The sequence below is a fragment of the Asterias rubens genome, chromosome 9 (genome assembly GCF_902459465.1).
Source record: "Asterias rubens chromosome 9, eAstRub1.3, whole genome shotgun sequence".
In the NCBI taxonomy this organism is placed as follows: domain Eukaryota; kingdom Metazoa; phylum Echinodermata; class Asteroidea; order Forcipulatida; family Asteriidae; genus Asterias; species Asterias rubens.
Window position 1 is genome coordinate 14,219,129 of NC_047070.1, and position 18,794 is coordinate 14,237,922.

An 18,794-nucleotide genomic window follows, 5' to 3' on the forward strand; every position below is an offset into this window, starting at 1 on the left:
CCACAACAAAGTAAATCTGCATTTTTGCTACTTCTAGAAACTATGAGCCTTATAGTTCTAGAAGTACATTTTTGCTAGGTAACCTTTTTCTGTAAGCAGTACTTTTCTGTGCTTAGCAAGATGTTTTGCTTACAGGCTTTATGAAATTGAGCCCTTTATCTCTAAATGTTTGTGTGATACAGACATCAGCCACCTTCAGTAATTTGTGTTGAGATATAGGCAAATAGTAAAGGCTCTTTAGCACCAACAAAGACTAACAAGGGATTCGAAACATGATTGGAATTTTATAATAAATAATAACACAGCACTTGATCTGTGTGACATTAGATGCACTTTTAAAGACACTGGACACTATTGGTAATTGTCAAAGACCAGTCTTCTCACTTGGTGTATCTCAACATATGCATAAAATAACAAACCTGTGGAAATTTGAGCTCAATTGGTCGTTGAAGTTGCGTGATAATAGTGAAAGAAAAAAACACCCTTGTCACACAAAGTTTTGTGCGTTTAAATGGTTGATTTGGAGACCTCAAATTCTAAACCCAAGGTCTCAAAATCAAATTTGTGGAAAATTACTTCTTACCCCTGAGTTTATTTGAAAGATGGTCCCTTTACAATGTTTTCAGTAAAGAGCTAATTGTGGAAACTTATTAATTAATTTATTAATTTGTTTAGGATGGCAAAGGTAGATCTCAAAAAACAATTAAAAATTCACCGTTTTTCAAACATGCCAAGTAAAACGAAAGAGTTTAGGAAACACAATTTATTTGATGTGTAACAATAGTGCTTACAACACATCACAAATTCACTGTGAATAATGAACAAGAATTGAGTCAGTTCTCTTTCCATGTTCTTATTTACATTTTATTATTTCAACAAAAGATAATAATCTCCAAATGGTTATTGTCATCCATGATCAGGTTTTGTTCAGAAACTTGACTGATGTTTGAATGGATTCCCCAATAAAGAATTATCAAAGAGGGCAACCTGTGTTGATCAATTAGATTTGATAATTCATACCTTTTGTTTAAGTTTCCACCATGTCCTTTTTTTAGTGGTTAAATAATTGATTGGAGCTCACACTGCTCATGTCCTATCCACATGTTAAGATAATAAAATGAATGGTACACAAGTTGTTAAAGAGAATAGTATTATAGTTTCAATCCCTGAAGGTGCAAGGTTTTATATCTTAGCCAAATTTGACTAATTTTACTAGATTTCCGCGTTTGACTGTCACAGAGATAAAGTGCACTTTACAAATGCTGTGTAATTATTATTATAATTATTATTTCAAATTGTTTTCTTTGTTCTATGGTCCTTCCTTATTTGTGAAAAAAATAGGTCATACTTTGTGATAACACATGCGCATAAAAGTAAATTCTAGAAAGAACAAAACATTGACTTGGTATTAAATTCACAATTTAAAAAGTTCACTTTATTGATGACAATGATTACTGCAATAAACCAACAGTCCAAACAATCATTTAATCTGCTGAATATGTTTGGGGTTATATACTCTAAGTGGAGTGATAAAATACATGAAATGTCCCTAAATCAATGTGATCCCTCCGGGTGATTATTCAGTCAAAATGTTGTAACTTTTTTGGAAATGACATTGATGCACACTTAATCACAATATCACAATATTTATATGGAGTTCATTAAGTATCTTTAAACAAAAAAATTGTGCCTTTTGGTGTCTTTTGGTTTTGTAACAAAATATGTACCCATGATTTTGGCTAAGCACATTTAGAAATCCTCTGAGGTTCCAGATAATTTTTAACACCTTCTGTGTTGCTGGTAGGAGCCGCACTCTTGTCTAGTATCGGGTGCAATGCCCTCGGTGTTCAGGTATGTCCAGTCGCTCTGCTGAGAGTAACACGGCGCTTGGCGTTGGAACTGATGACGTTTTTGATGCAATGGACTCTGAGATGACGAGTTAAACTCTGGAAACTGAACAGGCTGAGCCCCGCTTTGTTGGCCACTTGTCGTTGGCTTGGTGAAACTATTATGATATATAAATAATATATATTTTTCTGTTAGAAAAAGCAAATTGTGGTATTGTTCGAACATTATTACCCATGGTCACTGGGCCTTAATTCATTCCCTCAACCATCTGTGGAGTATACAGCCTGTGCAACACCTATGCGCTACTCAGCTATATCAATCACAAGAACCATATCTGCCCCCACAGGTACCCATTTACCCCTGGGTGTAGAGAAGCAATTAAAGTTAAGTGTCTTGCTCAGGGACACAAGTGTCACGACCAGGATTGTAACCCACACTCTGCTGATCTGCACACCAGCTAGAGTTCGCAGGTGGTCTTATCGTTCGGCCACAACACCCTATCTTGGGTGTGCAATTGTGTATAGTGTGGTTTAAATCAAGTAGTATTCACACCGTTGTCACTAATTTCCATGGTAATGACCAAAGCACTTACCTGGGTTCATCTTGAAGACCAGCAGCCAGTTCAGTATTGATATCTCTTATATGCTGTAACTCACTCTGTTGCTGCCGTCTGTAAAAAGGAATGTTTTCTAGGTCACTACGCTTCAAGTTTCAATTGATGTGGAAAAATTTCTCATAGAATGTGTGAGTCTTGCAGGTATATAAATATTTGAAGTAGCCGCCACAAGCAACGTGTAATAAATTGCCATAAAATAGCGATCACAAATGGCCGCAAGATTTGATCTACTTCAATTCACTTCAAAGAAGTATATAGTCCTGTCCAAAAATAACTCTTGCTCGTTGTGAAGGCAAACTTACATTTTGTTATTGAGGGCAGCAGACAGCTTCTTGGTACTCTTTTGTAGACTTCCCTGCCACTGGGACAACTGGGAATTCACTTGATCAGACTGGACATTAAAAAAGTCAGAAACATCAGAAAAATACAAATAGAATCTACCTTCATATCAAGGCCTACTTTTAATCAAGTAAATTTGTATTGGCACTAATTTTAAAGACCTGCTTGAACGAAAATGTCAAGTCGTGAACTTTGCTGAATTCCACATAAAAGGTTTTCGATGAATAAGGAAATTGAGTCATATGATTATAAATAGGTTTAAATTGTGTAAAAAAAACCATCATTTTGTATGCCCTTGTCCAGAGCTTTTCTGCGAGATTTGCGAAAAGCCCCGTTACGTAATCACTCTCAAAACGTCATAAGTAGATAAAGCCGCTTTGTTGCAGCGTGGATGTATAACAAAGCAAACGCCCACAAATGACGTCAGCGGCATTGTCCTTACGGCAGAAGTGTTTTTAGTTTTTCAAAAAACCTTTAGGTAGGGGCCTGATTTTTTAATCGATAATTACGAAAAGTTCAGAAGTGTACACATATCAAAATTACATTAAAATGGTGAACAAGTGCATTATAAACAAGTAAAAATACCATTTCTGTTGAAAACATTCCGCTCAGGTAGCTGTTTAAGTGTGATTACCAAACATATCCAGCAGTGGACACTATTAGTAATTACTCAAAATAAAATATAATGTTAGCATAAAAACTTACTTGAATGAATAATGGAGAGCTGTTGATAGTTTAAAACATTGTGAGAAACGGCTCCCACTGTTTGAGAAAGAAGAATTTTTCCATGAATTTGATTTCGAGACCTCAGAATTAGATTTTGAGGTCTCGAAATCAAGCATCTGAAAGCACACAACTTCATGTGACAAGGGTGTTTTTTCTTTCATTATTCTCTTGCAACTTCATCGACCAATTGAGCTCAAATTTGCACAGGTTTGTTATTTTATGCATATGTTGAGATACACCAAGTGAGAAGACTGGTCTTTGACAATTACCAATAGTGTCCAGGTCTTTAAGAAACTGGAGTAAATGAATCTTACTTATACTTCCACCATGCAAAGTTTCCAATCCACTTACCCTAGTCTTCCTCTCAGACTCCAGTTCTTCCCTGAGTCTCTCCAGGTCTTGGCAGGTCATCTCTTTGGCAAGTTTCTCCTTCTCCAGTTGGGAGCTCAGGTCCTTGTAGCTGGTCTGAAGCTGTTTGGTGGTGGAGGACAGGGATTGGTTGGTGTGAGACAAGGTCTTCAGATGAAGCTGGGATTTCTCCAGACAGGCCTTGGTCTAATGTAGAGAGGAGAACTTTAAAACGATGCTTACAGTATATGTGCCAAGAAACAACAATCAATCACAAAAATGTGTAAGGTATCAATGCAACGATCATTACTCATGCACGCACGTTTTTGATAACTGAATCAATGCGCTTTATGTTAGTTCAAACGGACATTGGGCCAATATTCCTTTAATATTTCTCAGCTCCCTGGGGAGTGTACAGCCGGAGCTACCATGGGCTCCGAAGGCTTTCTATACACAATATCAACCTCTACCCTCGCAGGTACCCATTTAAACCCCTTGGTTAAGAGAAGCGATTGTTGTAAAGTATCTTGCTCAAGGATACAAGTGTCACAACCGGGATTCGAACCCACATTATGATGTCTTAACCACCAGAACTTGAACCTCAGCTCTAAACATCTCAGCCATTGCATTGTTGTCTTAATTAGAACTTTACACTCGGCACTCGGTAAACATTTGAGTACATCAATTGCTGATCGAAATTGATTTCAATGCTCTTAACCACTTGGCCACAACACAACTGGGTTTTAAACCCACACTCCGATGACTTAATCACCAGGGCCCAATTTCATAGCGCTGCTTAACGGTTAGCAAATTTGCGTGCTTACTGTAGCAAAAAAATTTGCTTAAGCCTTAGCGTATTTCACAGGTTAGCAGAAAAATTGGGCGGCCATATTGCGTGGTAACCGTGTATTTGCATTGTGACGTCATTTATTTTTTCGTGCGGTAAGCACCGGAAGGTTAGCATGCCTTTTTGTTTGCTTACTGTTAGCAGTGCTATGAAATAGAAAAATCTGCCGCTACGCAGCGCTATGAAATTAGTCCCTGAACTTTAACTCGATGCTCTTGACCACTCGGCCCTGACACCCTACTATTGGCATGTACCTCATTCAAGTGTTCCGTCAGTTGCTCTCTCTGTTGTCTCCATTTGAGATTCTCAGTCTCCAGTCTCTGAGCAGATTGCTGGAGTTGCTGTTGTAGTTCAGCTTGACTCTGATGAGACGCCTCCAGTGCCTGGTGGAGATGGCGCATCTCATCTGCTTGGGTGTGGTTCTCTTCTTGTAGGTCGTTCAGGGAGATGGCCATGTGGTGGATGTCGTTGGATTGAGAGATGAGCTTGGAATCAAGCTGAGAGCGGTAACTGTCGAGAGGAGGTTGGAAGGAAGGGCGAAAAAGAAGAAATGTAACGTTCCGTCGTTGTTCCTCTTGTCTGTCTTGTCCTTTTTACAATACAAAATCACTATGGCAACACAAACAATTTTTCTTGCAATGAATTTTATTGCTTTGTGAAATTGGTCTAGGTACCTTCTCTCATCTTTCAGCTCTGTCATAAATTCCTCGCGAAGCTTCACTATCTCTCCGTCTTTCATCTTGGATTCTTCCTTCATGGTCTCCAGCATCGTCCCGGCATATCTGAGGCTCTCCTGCAGGTCCAAGTTCTGTCTCTCTGCTCCAGCGAGTTGGGTCTGAAGGTGGTGGATCTTCTCTTTGAATGTGAAGGAGATGGTGTCTAGTTCTTGCTGCACCTGCTCTGTATCAAGTCCTCGATCGGCAAGCTGGGCTTCCATGTGGTCTAAATCTAATGAGAGGAATAATGAACAGTTTAAACTTAAAATAAACAGCATGTAAAACAATAGAGTATGTGAAGGAGTGGTGTTATTACTCTTGAATTGTAACATGGTTAAAAAAAATACACAATAATGATTTTCCAATGTTGAGGCATAGAGGTCACAATGAATGGACAATGTTGGCACAAAGAAGGCTCGGTGATCGTACGATGACAGCACAAAGATGGCACATGGATCGTATGATGACGGCAAAAAAAAGGCACGATGACGGCACAACGATGGGACGTTTCGAACAATGAGTATGACAGCACAAAGATTGCCAGTGCTCATACAATGACAGCACAAAGATGGCGAGAAGATTGTGGTTGATGGCACAAAGATGGCACAATGTCGGCACAATGTCGACACCGTGGCTCGGTAATTAAACGATGACAGCACAAAGATTGCCAGATGATTGTACGATGACAGCATAAAGATGGCATGAGGATCATACAATGATGGCACAAAGAGTGCATGAGGATCGAACGATGACGGCACAAAGAAGGTATGATGACGGCACAAACATGGCAAGATTCGAACGATGACAGCACAAAGATTGACAGATGATCCTGCAATGACAGCACATAAATGGTGAGTAGACCATACGATGATGGCACACAGATGGTATGAAGATCATTCAGAGACAGCACAAAGAGGGCATACAGATTGCAAGAAGATCATCTGATGATGGCACTAAGATGGCACAAAGATGGCCTATGATCATACAGTGATGGCACAAAGAACCATATGATCATACAATGACAGCACAAAGTTGGCAGGAAGATCCTCTGATGACGGCACGAAGAGGACACAACGCCAACACATAGACAGTAGATGATCAACGATTATTAAACAAAGAAAGCATGATGATCAACGATTATTAAACAAAGAAAGCATGATGATTGTATGATGACGGCACATACAAGGCACGATGATTGAAAGGCGACAGCACAAAGATTGCAAGATGAGCATACAGTGACAGCAAAAACGTATAGCACAAAGATGTCACGATATGACTAGGCTTATGTCATGGCACATACATAGCTAAAATATGGCATGATGAGAGCACAATGACAAAAAATCAGCATGAAGCACAAAGATGGCACAATGTCAACATATTGAGTAGTCAAGGGAGCAATGCCAAGCTTGGCACTGCTTTAAAGGCAGTGGACACTATTGGTAATTACTCAAAATAATTATTGGCATAAAACCTTTCTTGGTGACGAGTAATGGGGAGAGGTTGATGGTGTAAAACATTGTGAGAAACGGCTCCCTCTGGAAGTGCCATAGTTTTCGCGTAAGAAGTAATTTTCCACGAATTTGATTTTGAGACCTCAGATATAGAACTTGAGGTCTCGAAATCAACCATCTTAACGACACAACTTCGTGTGACAAGGGTTATTTTTCTTTTGTTATTATCTCGCAACTTCGATGACCGATTGAGCTCAAATTTTCACAGGTTTGTTATTTCATGCATATGTTAAGATACACCAACAGTGAAGGCTAGTCTTTGACAATTACCAATAGTGTCCACTGCCTTTAAATAACTTATTAAGACACCCTGTCCACATTCAATTTAAAACCCCTGTACTACCATGGCTCTGTGTAGATTTTGTTTACTAGATCCCATGCCATTGCTTTAAAACTTGAAGGAAACAAAGTTGTGCCCTTTTTGCATGTCGCCTTGTATGCATACATGCAACACTTGCACAGTTTATTTGCTGAACGCATCTTCAACTCATTGTACAAACCTTTTTGCTTCTTGTCCAGCTTTTGTTTGTACTCCCTAACAACCTTTTGCTGTTCTTGATCGTGGGCCATAAGACCTTGATATTCCTTGGTGAGGGTGGTCAGTTGAGACAGAAGATGCGCTTCTAGCTGAACAGCAGCAAGACGTTGCTCCTGCAAAGTCAATATAAAATATATCAGGAATAAAAAGTGTCTGGATAAATAAATGTTTTTTTTTTAAAGAAGAACTTAATAGCGCTTGACACTATTGGTAATTACTCAAAATAATTGTTGGCACGAAAAACTTACTTGGTAACAAGCAATGGATAGCTGTTGATAGTATGAAACATTTTGAGAAACGGCTCCCTCTGAAGTAAAGTAGTCTTTGAGAAAGAGGTAATTTCTTCTCAGATGAAACCGTTAATTATGCAGCCGAAAGCACACAAAGTGATTGCAACATGGCCGGTTTTCTTTCATTATTCTCTTGCAAATTTGATGACCAGTTGAGTTCAAATTTTCACAGGTTTGTTATTTTATGCATATATTGGGATACACCAAGTGAGAATACTGGTCTTTGACAATTACCAAACGTGTCCAGTGTCTTTAAACCCCCAAAATATTGATCAAGTATCTTTCCTACCTTCATCTGTGCCGACATTTGCTCTTTCTCCTTCGATAGGTCCATCGTCTTCTCCAACGACTCCCTCCTGAGTCTCCTAGCAGATCCACACTCATCTACGCTGGGGATCCCACCCCCCAGAGCGCCCCCGGGGGACATGTAGGCCACCGAGCGGTTACATTGGAAGCTGCTTGGGGGTCGGCTGTCTTCACAAGAAGATGAGGAGGATTTGCTGTCAGGGCTTGATGTTATGAGATCAGCTAAGATGGGTCCAGGGCTTTCAAGATGCTGTTGATGTGTAACTGCATTTGCCATTGCTGCAATCATAAGAATACACTTGTCAGATATAATAATATTTAATAAGAATAAAGTGGAAGGCTAGTCATCTTTACTCGCAGCTGAGAACCTTAAAGGAACATTACAGAATTGGTTTTTACTAACAGAACAGTTTCTGGCAGTGTAAGCACCTCATGCAATCCACAATATATACATCAACTGACAAACCTGTAAAAGGTTGAGATCGATCGACGATCTGGGTCACCAGAAAATAGTGAAAAATCAATGACTGATTTTGCATGACAACGATTTAAAAAAACAAAAAAACTTTCACTGATCGATAAACTCCAAATGGTAAAATAAGTTTTATTTATTTCTCATTAAATATAAATTTTTAAGAGGGCATTTGTGAATGAGACTAAAAGAGAAGTGACTCAGTCTTTGAAGGGCCATTTATAACCCTTACAGGGTTGTGACATTTGTTGCCATTCTTTTATTCGAAAATTAATGTACTTCTCCAACTTCAATTTTCAAACACATCTGTGGCGTGTCATGATGGCCTAGCGGTTTAGAGCACTGGATTCAAACTCTGACGTTTCTGATCAGCAGAGTGTGGGTTCAAAAGTCTTGACACTTGTGTCCTTAATCAAGACACTTAACCATGATGCTTTGTCATTCGGATGGGACGTTAAGTCGTTGGTCCGAGGGGTTGTAAAAGAAGGGTACCCCAGTGTTCCTGGTATGATTGGCAGCAAATTGCGCCAGAGCACCTTGTAAACCATTACATGGTGCTAAGGATAAGGTCTCATGATTCAAACGTAGTCCCACATACCTTGCAGAAAATGCTGTTTGTTACAGTGCTAGGAGCATCACTGAGAGACTGATATGCGCGCTTTATAAGAAGCCCTTAAATTATCATTCATAAATACCTCAAACAGTTTCGCTATTCCTATTGGTGGAGAGCGCGTCACATGGGTGTGTATAAACCTTGACCGGTATATGACCGGTAAAAAGTGTTAATTCATGGGCGTGACACGCGACCTTGCACCTGTTCTTATAAGACAGTTTCTTCATTCTTATTGGACGAGAGCAATGGCTGAAACAGTTGTGCCACGTCGCGCGATACGCGCGACGCGCACAGCATTCCTTTAAAAGGAGTTGTTTACCTGAGGGCGGCGGAGGGCTTTACCATTTCATAGCTGGCGGGGTGTTGTGTTGAAAGAAATTATTTAACAATTATAATTTTTGCATTTATTTTTTACATTTTGACCAAAAAGTAATGATGTTTTTGAATGAATTTATGAATGGGAAATCAAAGTGTGTTGAATCGGTTTTCAACTAGTGGTTTAAACCCGCCGAGGCCTGGTTCTTGATAATTTACCTCAACTTCGTCTCGGTAAAATTATCAAGAACCAAGCCTCGTTGGGATTAAACCACTAGTTGAAAACCTCTTCACCACACATTGATTCCCTTATTAAAATGCTGAAATGCAACAGTATGAGATTAATACCTTCATGTTTAGCGATGGCATCGTCTATTTGCTTGACTCTTTGCTGAAGCTCAATCTTCAAGTGCTCCAAGTTATCATTTCCCCTGCTGAAACATAAGCCAACAAAATAAGCACCTCAGTGCTGGTTGCTTTGCTAACGCTTTTATTGAAAGGACCTCTAATTATAACTTTCAAGATCAAAATATAAGCAGGTAAAAATTACTTGATGGCTTCAGTATAAAAAGGCTTGCGGTGACACCATATAAAATCTCTATTGTGAGTATATAAGCTTGGGCGATATCGATTTATTTTATTCACCGACAATATATCGCGATATTCGATAAATTTGACATCATCAGTCTTCAAACTCCCAGTGAAAGTTGTAGAAGAGACAGTCATAGCATACGAGAGGTGTTCTAATGACCTATTCCTCTGGTTTTACTCCAAACCTTATGGGGGGCAAGGTGTATCAAGGAAATACAACGCGATATTGCGATACTTAATCGATATCGCGAAATATTGCAAAATATCGCGATATATTGCGAGATATCGATATTGCGATTAAAACCAAATCGATCCGATATCAACATCGTTTCCAAATTAGTATCGCGATATTTGATTATATCATGGTATCGCCCAAGCTTACTCATAGCGGTTTATCTGTCGGTTTCTGCTCACTTTTGATCAGTGTGCTCTAAGGAGTCGGCCAGAGCACATTGAAATGACAAGCAAAAGCTGGCTCTTTTACGAGCCACCACTCTTAATGTTTTACATAATATATTACACCAAAATTTGTGTTTCATAGTGAGCGAATACTCATATTTTTACACAAGGAAAAAATACTGGTGCTGATATGTAGCCTTTCCTTTGAAAAGTCAGGGTTTAAGCGTGACAATGATATTTTCAAAGGAAAACTACTACTTTCTGGGAATTATGACCATTAGTGGCTTATTTGAACAACTTTTACTTTCTGGGAATTATGACCCTTAGTGGCTTATTTGAACAACTTTTGTCTATGCATCTTTCAGTCTAATTATACCTATGTGGAGGTAGATCCAACTGTAGATTCTGGGCCTCTAGCTTGTCTTCAATCACAACCTAAACCAAGTAAAATAATGGGACAGTCAGTTGGAAATCATAATGTTACTTTTACAAAAAATTTCAATTAAAAAAAAGAATTATGGAATGAACACCCATAATTTTAGAGTAGCTTTAGCAGTGAACTTACATAGTTGGTTCTCCATTTAATTATTAGTTTAATACAACACATGTACTGTACACAAACGAGTTTTGCTTTTTGGGGGACACGTGTTCTTGTAGATTAATTCAGCAGAATTGATCCACAAATGTTATAGTGTAGCAGACTTCAATTTAACACATGGCACCCACAGCAGCTGCCGTGGTGCCCTACATGTATGTGGTATGTGGTACAAAAATACATTTTCTCATAGATGTGCCCCCACCAAAAGAAAACTGCAGAGCCCCTGCAAGGACGAAGTTCAAGGTTTATTTAGTTATGAAACTTGTCCGGGCACCTCTTTGCTCCTCGGTGGATAAGCACCTCTAAGAAATTGGACCAAGATGGAAGCAACAAATTTGTACTTCCCTGGGCTACTAAAAATAAAATAAAATAAAATAAATACCTTACCTTCTGATGCTGTTGTGGTTTCTTGAGTAGATCCTGCGCATCGTGTCTGCTCCAGTATAAATAACTAATAGCAGCCTCTAGAGGGCTGGCATCCATCGTGACCTCTGAACCCTGGTGATGACCTCCATTGTCCTTCTGAAGCATCTTTAAGATGAAAGCCAATTCCTTCCTCCTCTGAAGTTGGGAAACCAATAAACCATTTAAACATTTTGTTTTATACTTATATTGAGTTTTAAAGTATCACAATACCACTTTGTTGAATGCCGCTGAAATTTTTAAAGGGACGTCACATTGCCTTTGAATTGGGCACTTTGGGCTTTAAAAAGGATTGTAGTAAAATGAGTATGGTTGTAGAAAGATGTTTTAAAGTAGAAGATAAGGATTAAAACAAAAATCCTTTAAAAATTGTGTGATTTTATTTTACATCATATAGTCCGCCATTTTGTATTTTAAAAGGTTAAGTGTCTTGCTCAGGACAATCAACCATGACCGGCAATGAAACCCACACTCTGAAATAAAACCCCAGAACTTGAGTCCACTTCACTTGCAACACTCCAGATATTTCAATTTTTCAAATTTTCAATTTTGATTTTGCAAGAAATCAATTTGATCAGTAGCTCATTGACAGAAGCTGTCAGGTTGGCATAGGTGGTGTCCCCTCGCCTTCCACCTCTAGGACCCCGGTCAAATCCCACCGAGGGCACTATTTGGATTGGGTTTGAGTCGCTACCTGACGATCTTGGTTTCCCTAGAACAGTTTTATTTTTATTTATTTATTTATTTCTTCTTTACCCTGGGGAAACCTCTCAGTGAAACACTGTTTTTCAGAGGTGCCCAGCAACTACATACACATTAGAATTAAAAAATTGTTTTAATATAAAAATATGTATATAAAAATATTAATTCTCTGGGGTTTTCCTCCCATATATACAATTGAAACTTCCTTCTTGTCACTCTCCATGATTTTTTGTGGGGCTAGTAGTGATCTGATGAGGTCACTTTTCTGAGAGTCCTTGCCTAATTCATAACCAAAAATATTTAATGAAATGAAATACATGAATTGCTGACTCACCATAGAATCTTCTTCTAGTGGTTCATCCACCTTGTACGGCTTTCCTAAATCTTTATCGCTGCTGAGATCCGTCTCCAGTCCAGCAAGTTTGGCCTGGAGGCTGCTACCATAGACAGAGGAAGTGGCCATCATGCTACCAATGCTGTCTCCCTTAGTGTCTTGGTACCCTCCCTTCTTGGTGTTGTCTAAGAAGTGGACTTGCTGCGGGGTAGGGGAGGGGGAAGCCTGATACCTTGATGAATGTCGAGCTCTCTGCATTCGTCGGACGAATTCATCCTGGCTGCTGTCAGATGATGAACTCTTCGTCGTCTGGTCGCCATTTTGCCGGAAAGTTATCCCACTACTCGATCCCGAGTCTGTTTTACTTTTGAGTAATCCGGTGTACTCATTTAGAGCGCTGTCAAAACTGGAAATGCCGGATTCTATCTTCGGGTCCACTGATATCTCGCTGGCATTGAAAGCTTGGGGTAGATGCTCGAGGGGTCCTGGAGCACTGGCAGCTCTTCTTCTGATCTCCTGGTGTCCAGGGACCCTCTCAGCTGCGAAGGAGAGTGATCCCAAGACTGCCAGGCGGAGTGTCTCATCAATGGAGACTCCAGGCAAAGCGCCACTCTGCTGGCTGAGTATTCTGCATCTCTCCCGCACAGCCTTCAGGGGTATGTCTGATTTGGACCTCAGAACCTCTTCCACAAGGTGCAGAAGCATCGGAGGGGTGCTCAAATGGTTAACAACGCCAGGATCTCTTGCGGCGTCAGCGCGCATCTTCTTCTTAGGTGGCGTGTCAAACTCCACAGAGTGCGTAGGTTTTATATTTCCGGAGGGCAACTGGTCGTCGGTGAGGACGGCAGGAAGCACAGTTTCCCCATCATCGACGTGATCTTCGTACTCTTTTAGGAGCTCAATACTGGATCCAGACAGTTCCACATTTTTCTTGGAATCATCTAGAATTGGTTCCGAGGGTCTGGTTCCCTGACTGCTGCTATCATCTTGAGTTGGTTGTTGATGAGTTACAGGAGAGGCACTTGTCTTAATCTCCTTCAACACATCTGGCTGAGATGGCAAAGACACGTCTGTAATAGCGAAACAAAATGGCTTTCAAAACAGGACTTCTTGTGCAAGTACAAATATTTTTTACAGATTTTAAGAATATAGGCTGGAATGACACACCTCTTGGTGACAGTTCAGGCACTTTTGTCTGTCCTGGCAAACCTGGATTGTAGATGCCTTACTTTTAAATTCTCATGTCTACTTTTGTGCTTTTCCAGTCAAACTCATTGGAAAAACATGGCAAACAAATAATTGCACCACAATTATTGCTTCACACCAAAATTCGCTTTACATTCGCATTCGTAGGAAGTATAAACTTGGCTTTCAACTAGTTAAAAAAAAGATTGTGTTATTTCTCTTACCTTCATTTGATTTTCCTAGCACAACGTCTCGCTCCGCCTCCTTCGGTTTCTTCTCAGTCCCAACAACCTCCTCCTCAGCCATCACTCTCCCAACCTCAGTCCCGCTGCTGCTCTTCTCATCCGAGTTACCCTTCTCACTCTCCTCTCCTTCGCCGTGTTTCTTCTTCTTCTTGGTCTTCCTCTTCTTTGGAATCTTGGAGATGGATCGAGGAGTCTTTGAGACATCTTCCGAGGAGGCAGTCATGTCCTCTCTGCTGCGGCCATCATCGGAGCTGCTTAGACAGTTCAGGTTTTTAATGCGTCCGAGCATGGTGTTGCTAGACCTGTGTGTGAGAATGACAGTACAGAGACTTCATTTGTGAAGCAGTACTGATTCAAGACCGACTATCTTCCCCTCCAGCCCTATTGTATGCAAGGTCTTATGAGCGTCAAACATGGCTATTGTCTGCAAATGGTCTGTAACATTGGGAGTCAACTTATATGTAAAAAAAACGTGGGCGTCTGACTGTGGGGGGGGGGGGGGGGAGTACAGTCACCTAAAATGGGCACTGCATAGCGATCAACACCAAATCTGAAATATTGAGGTTTATAAAAGACTAGCCAAAGCCAGAAAAAGAAACTTAGTTAATTGTGTTATTGTCCAAGGGGAATATCAGCTAATATATGAAAAGTTAATTTTTTGATAATAAAGTGTGATTGTGGAATATCATTTGGTTCTTTTGAAAATGGATAACAGTGCCATTGTTTCAAGGGTTGCAATGATTTTAATTTTTATTTTAATCTGTACCTTTTGCCCTCTACGGGTCGACAGCTCTTTTTTCCCTTGATTCCTCCATTTGACCTCTGACCTCTTAGATCAACATTATTACCTGAGTCAGCCCAGTGTGCCTGAGAGGATGAGTTGCATTTGTTGAGATGAGACGCCGACACTTGGTCGCAAGAGTTTGACTGACGAACAACTTCGCTAGCTACAAAAATTAACAACATATCACTAGATTTGCAATTTTGTATTTCCCCGAAGTGATATGCCACTAGCGTCACAGCCATAAGGTCAGCAGGCGTGTGTGACATTTGCATTTTCTGATCTATCTGGAAACGTAGAAGCGTAGAATTTTGACAAAGTGGCCTATTGCAATATATCTCAATACTATTTGTACACTAGTGCTCTGCCAAATTTTTTTTCAAGAATGATGTATGTGTATACGAATTAATTGTTAGTTGTTATAATAATAAAAGTCATTAATAATAAGTATAACTTATACAGCGCCTTACATCTAAAATATAAACCTATAGCGCTCAACAAGGAACTTATTACACTGGTTTAAAAAAACTTAAGAAAAAACAAAACCCTATGATACAAGCGATATAAAACATGAAGTACTGCGCTAAAATGTTGTAGTAGTCCGTACCTGAAGCCAGTGTGACTACTTTAGCCATCTCACTAGAGAGTTGATCTAGCCTGACATCAGGAACTTCAGCGTCTGTTTCCTGCATCAGGAGTTCGGTATCAGACTTGCTGGATTCAACTGTCGACAAGTTCCCCTCTTGGAAAATTTAAACGCAAATCAAAACAATATTCAAATAATAAGTTTTATAATGTTTTGCAATAATGATATAATATTTATCTATTTGAGGGCAGTAGCAGTGCACTTGATGTGCATTCAGACGTATGATACTTGGTCCTCGGTAAAAAATAGGAAACATTTTTATAGTACAAATGCTGACCTGCATGTAAAAACACTTTCCAATTCACAATTTTTGCAAATTTATCCATTGGCCAAAAAAACACAGTCTGAAATCAGACTAAAGTAAGAAGAATATCATGCCTTTGTGCATCATTCACAAATCAGTAACTCTGAAGAAAATGAAACTTTGAAGACACTAGTTCTGATTTTTCAGTGTTGAATGCAAAAACTGCATTAAAGGCAGTGGACACTATTGGTAATTACTCAAAATAATTATTGGCATAAAACCTTACTTGGTAACGAGTAATGGGGAGAGGTTGATGGTATAAAACAATGTGAGAAACGATACCCTCTGAAGTGCCATAGTTTTTTGAGAAAGAAGTAATTTTCCACAAATTTGATTTCCAGACCTCAGATTTAGAACTTGAGGTCTCAAAATCAACCATCTAAATACACACAGTTTCATGTGACAAGGGTTGTTTTTCTTTCATTGTTATCTCGCAACTTTGATGACCGATTGAGCTCAAATTTTCACAGGTTTGTAATTTTGAGCATATGTTGAGATACACCATGGAGGAAGAAAATATTTTCTTCCTCCATGGATACACAAACTGTGAATGCTAGTCTTTGACAAATACCAATAGTGTCCACTGCCTTTAAGTCATCGATTAGATGATAATTTCTGTCTTACCAATTGCAACCTCATCCCCTTCGTTCACTCCCTGCTTGGAGATATTCACATCTGCACGGCTGTGGTGAGGTCTCACAAACCCAACATCAGCAAAAGAAGCGTCCTGCTTCTTAGACCTGAGCATTGTTTTACATTAAAGGAATATTAACGAATTGGTAAGAAAAAAAGGCGTCTAAGATTACAGATTTACAAAAAACTTGCAATGTCTAATGTATGATGATGATAATAGAAAACATCCCTTGAAACATTTGTCTGAAATGTCATATTTGCAGGGCAAAAGCGCGGCTCTTCTGTGCTAGCTGTGTAAGCAACGTAAGCCTATTACTTAGGAGTATGATAACCTGTGATATGCAGAATTCCCTGCTTCTGCCAATGCTGATTCTTTGCTTATTTTGAACAGTAAGCAGACTCCAGAGCCATGAAATAGGCCCCGAGTTCTGTCCCTTGAATTGAAGTTGAACAAGATGGCGCATCATAAACTGTAAAAGTGTTTATTCACCCTTTTTTCTTTGAATGTCAGACTTAATTGTGGCATCCATCTTTCATTATTATACTCATTGTTATGGTTTTCAATTGTATGCTTTAAATTTTAACAAGAAGTTGGCATTGTCGTCTTGTCGACATGCAAAATACTACAATTTAAAAATGTCAATTGAATTGAATTGAGTTCACTCAGCTCAGTCAAATGAGCCGTTCCTTTTTTGTAAAAATGAGTGAAAAGGTGGTGGCAGGATAAGGAAAGTCTTCCAAATCATGACAAATCACATGGAAATATAAAAACTCACCCAACGAAATGGAAGGAATGTGAGCCAACATGACTACTCCCGCCCCGCGCACCGGTCATCGGTCGGGGGCTCTCCGCTGCAGTCACCGACCCGCGTCGTACGCTCCGCAACAACACCCCAGCGTCGACATCAGTCCCGCTTACAACACCCTCTCCAAACGACTCGTTCGAACTCTTCGTTTCCTTGTCATCTTTCTCAAGTTTTTCTTGAGAGTCCAATGATTCACCATTTCCGATTTCCATGGTTTTTCACCGACTGGAAATGGGTCGTATTGTGCAGATTTTGCAACGTTCGACCGGCAGAAACCTGCCTTGCCGACGCCTTTTTGTGTTGTGTTCACCTTTGACCTTCCAAATTACATTCAATGACGTCATCAATATCCAAAGGAACTTTTGACCAATCACAGGGGTTTGAATGTTTACATCCGAATTCATGGGCGTGTTTGGAATCGAATGGGGGGGGGTTCCAAATACCATTATCGAATGATCTAAGGTTTCATAAATATTGCAAAATTAAATACATGTACACAATAAATATGCTGTTTTTAAATTTAAAACATACCCAGTCAAAACACTAGTGAAAATGGGGAGGCACCTACCTTAACCCCAACCACATAAAAGTCTATTATCAATCAAACAATTATGCCCCCAAATTTAGGTTTAAAAAACTGTTGCAACAACATTGAGCTCCAACAATTGAAATTACATAAAGGAATGATGACCTATTGGCTTTTCCTGAACCCTTTTGACAAGCATTGGAGAAGGGTACGACTGCAGGCGTTTCTTTACAGTTATAATCTGTTTTGATTGAAAATATTTTAAAGACATTGGACACTATTGGTAATTGACAAAGACCAGTCTTCTCATATGCATAAAATAACAAACCTGTGAAACTTCAAGCTCAATCGGTCGTCAAAGTTGCGAGATAATAATCCAAGAAAAAACACCCTTGTGACACAAAGTTGTGTGCTTTCAGATGCTTGATTTTGAGACTTCAAAATCTAACTCTGAGGTCTTGAAATCAAATCGTGGAAATTTACTTCTTTCTTGAAAACTACGTTACTTCACAGGGAGCCGTTTCTCACAACAGCTCGTTTTACCAACTTAGGTTTTATGCTAATAATTATTTTGAGTTATTACCAATAGTGTCCAGTGACTTTAAATGAATTTCAGCAAAGATCACATTTTGCTGGTTTTTGTTCAAGATGGTCTTTTAACACTAATAGAAATATCTAAATATAAATACGCATTTCCTTTTCATTTGAATTATTATTCATATACAAATTCTTCACAAATACAAATACACATTATTTGAAAGACTCTTTGGTCCACTTTTTTAAAATGGAGTATTATGGAATGTAAATTAATGTGAAATAATATACAAAAAGACAAAGAATTGCCATTTATTAATGCTGCTGTATAAAATGCTATGTTTCTGAATAATGTCGAACTTGGAGGCAAAAGACAATCAATGTCAAGCTAAAAATACCCAGTTATCACTTGAACACAATGACAAAAAAAAATACTTAGTCGATGGAAATTTGCATCAGGGATAAAGAACATTAATTGTGGATTTACCCATAACCTGATGTGTGTTAGCACTGTATACTAAGTACTTTCCCGAGCTCTGTGAACACAAAATCACAGGCATATTACTCGGGTGGGATTTGAACCCACGACCTATGTAATTCTA

At 39.3% G+C, this 18,794-nt stretch overlaps 1 protein-coding gene across 2 annotated transcripts; it reads right to left on the minus strand.

Annotated features, from left to right (window-relative positions):
* Positions 1-851: 851 nt before the first annotated feature.
* Positions 852-17,413, minus strand: LOC117294706 (centrosomal protein of 290 kDa-like). Of its 2 annotated transcripts, none has more exons than XM_033777216.1 (17): positions 17,103-17,413; positions 16,318-16,433; positions 15,351-15,485; positions 14,729-14,909; positions 13,942-14,264; positions 12,533-13,602; positions 11,461-11,634; positions 10,852-10,910; positions 9,834-9,916; positions 8,069-8,364; positions 7,452-7,602; positions 5,399-5,672; positions 4,979-5,234; positions 3,881-4,084; positions 2,767-2,855; positions 2,441-2,518; positions 852-2,005 (listed from the first exon to the last, which is right to left on the minus strand). In XM_033777216.1, the coding sequence occupies exons 1-17, from the start codon at positions 17,342-17,344 to the stop codon at positions 1,780-1,782; spliced, it is 3,957 nt and encodes a 1,318-aa protein (XP_033633107.1). In that variant the 5' UTR covers positions 17,345-17,413; the 3' UTR covers positions 852-1,779. The 2 variants fall into 2 exon arrangements, with proteins under 2 accessions (XP_033633107.1, XP_033633106.1); XM_033777215.1 differs by having other exon boundaries at positions 9,834-9,919.
* Positions 17,414-18,794: the final 1,381 nt, after the last annotated feature.

Bases quoted from the DNA above. Each gene is read 5' to 3' on its own strand.
- LOC117294706 (XM_033777215.1), bottom strand. From the start codon at position 17,344: ATGGAAATCGGAAATGGTGAATCATTGGACTCTCAAGAAAAACTTGAG. The intron at 15,486-16,317 runs GTAAGACAGAAA...AAATTTTCCAAG, and splicing joins AGGGGATGAGGTTGCAATTG to AGGGGAACTTGTCGACAGTT. The intron at 8,365-9,833 runs GTATTAATCTCA...TTATGATTGCAG, and splicing joins TGCCATCGCTAAACATGAAG to CAATGGCAAATGCAGTTACA.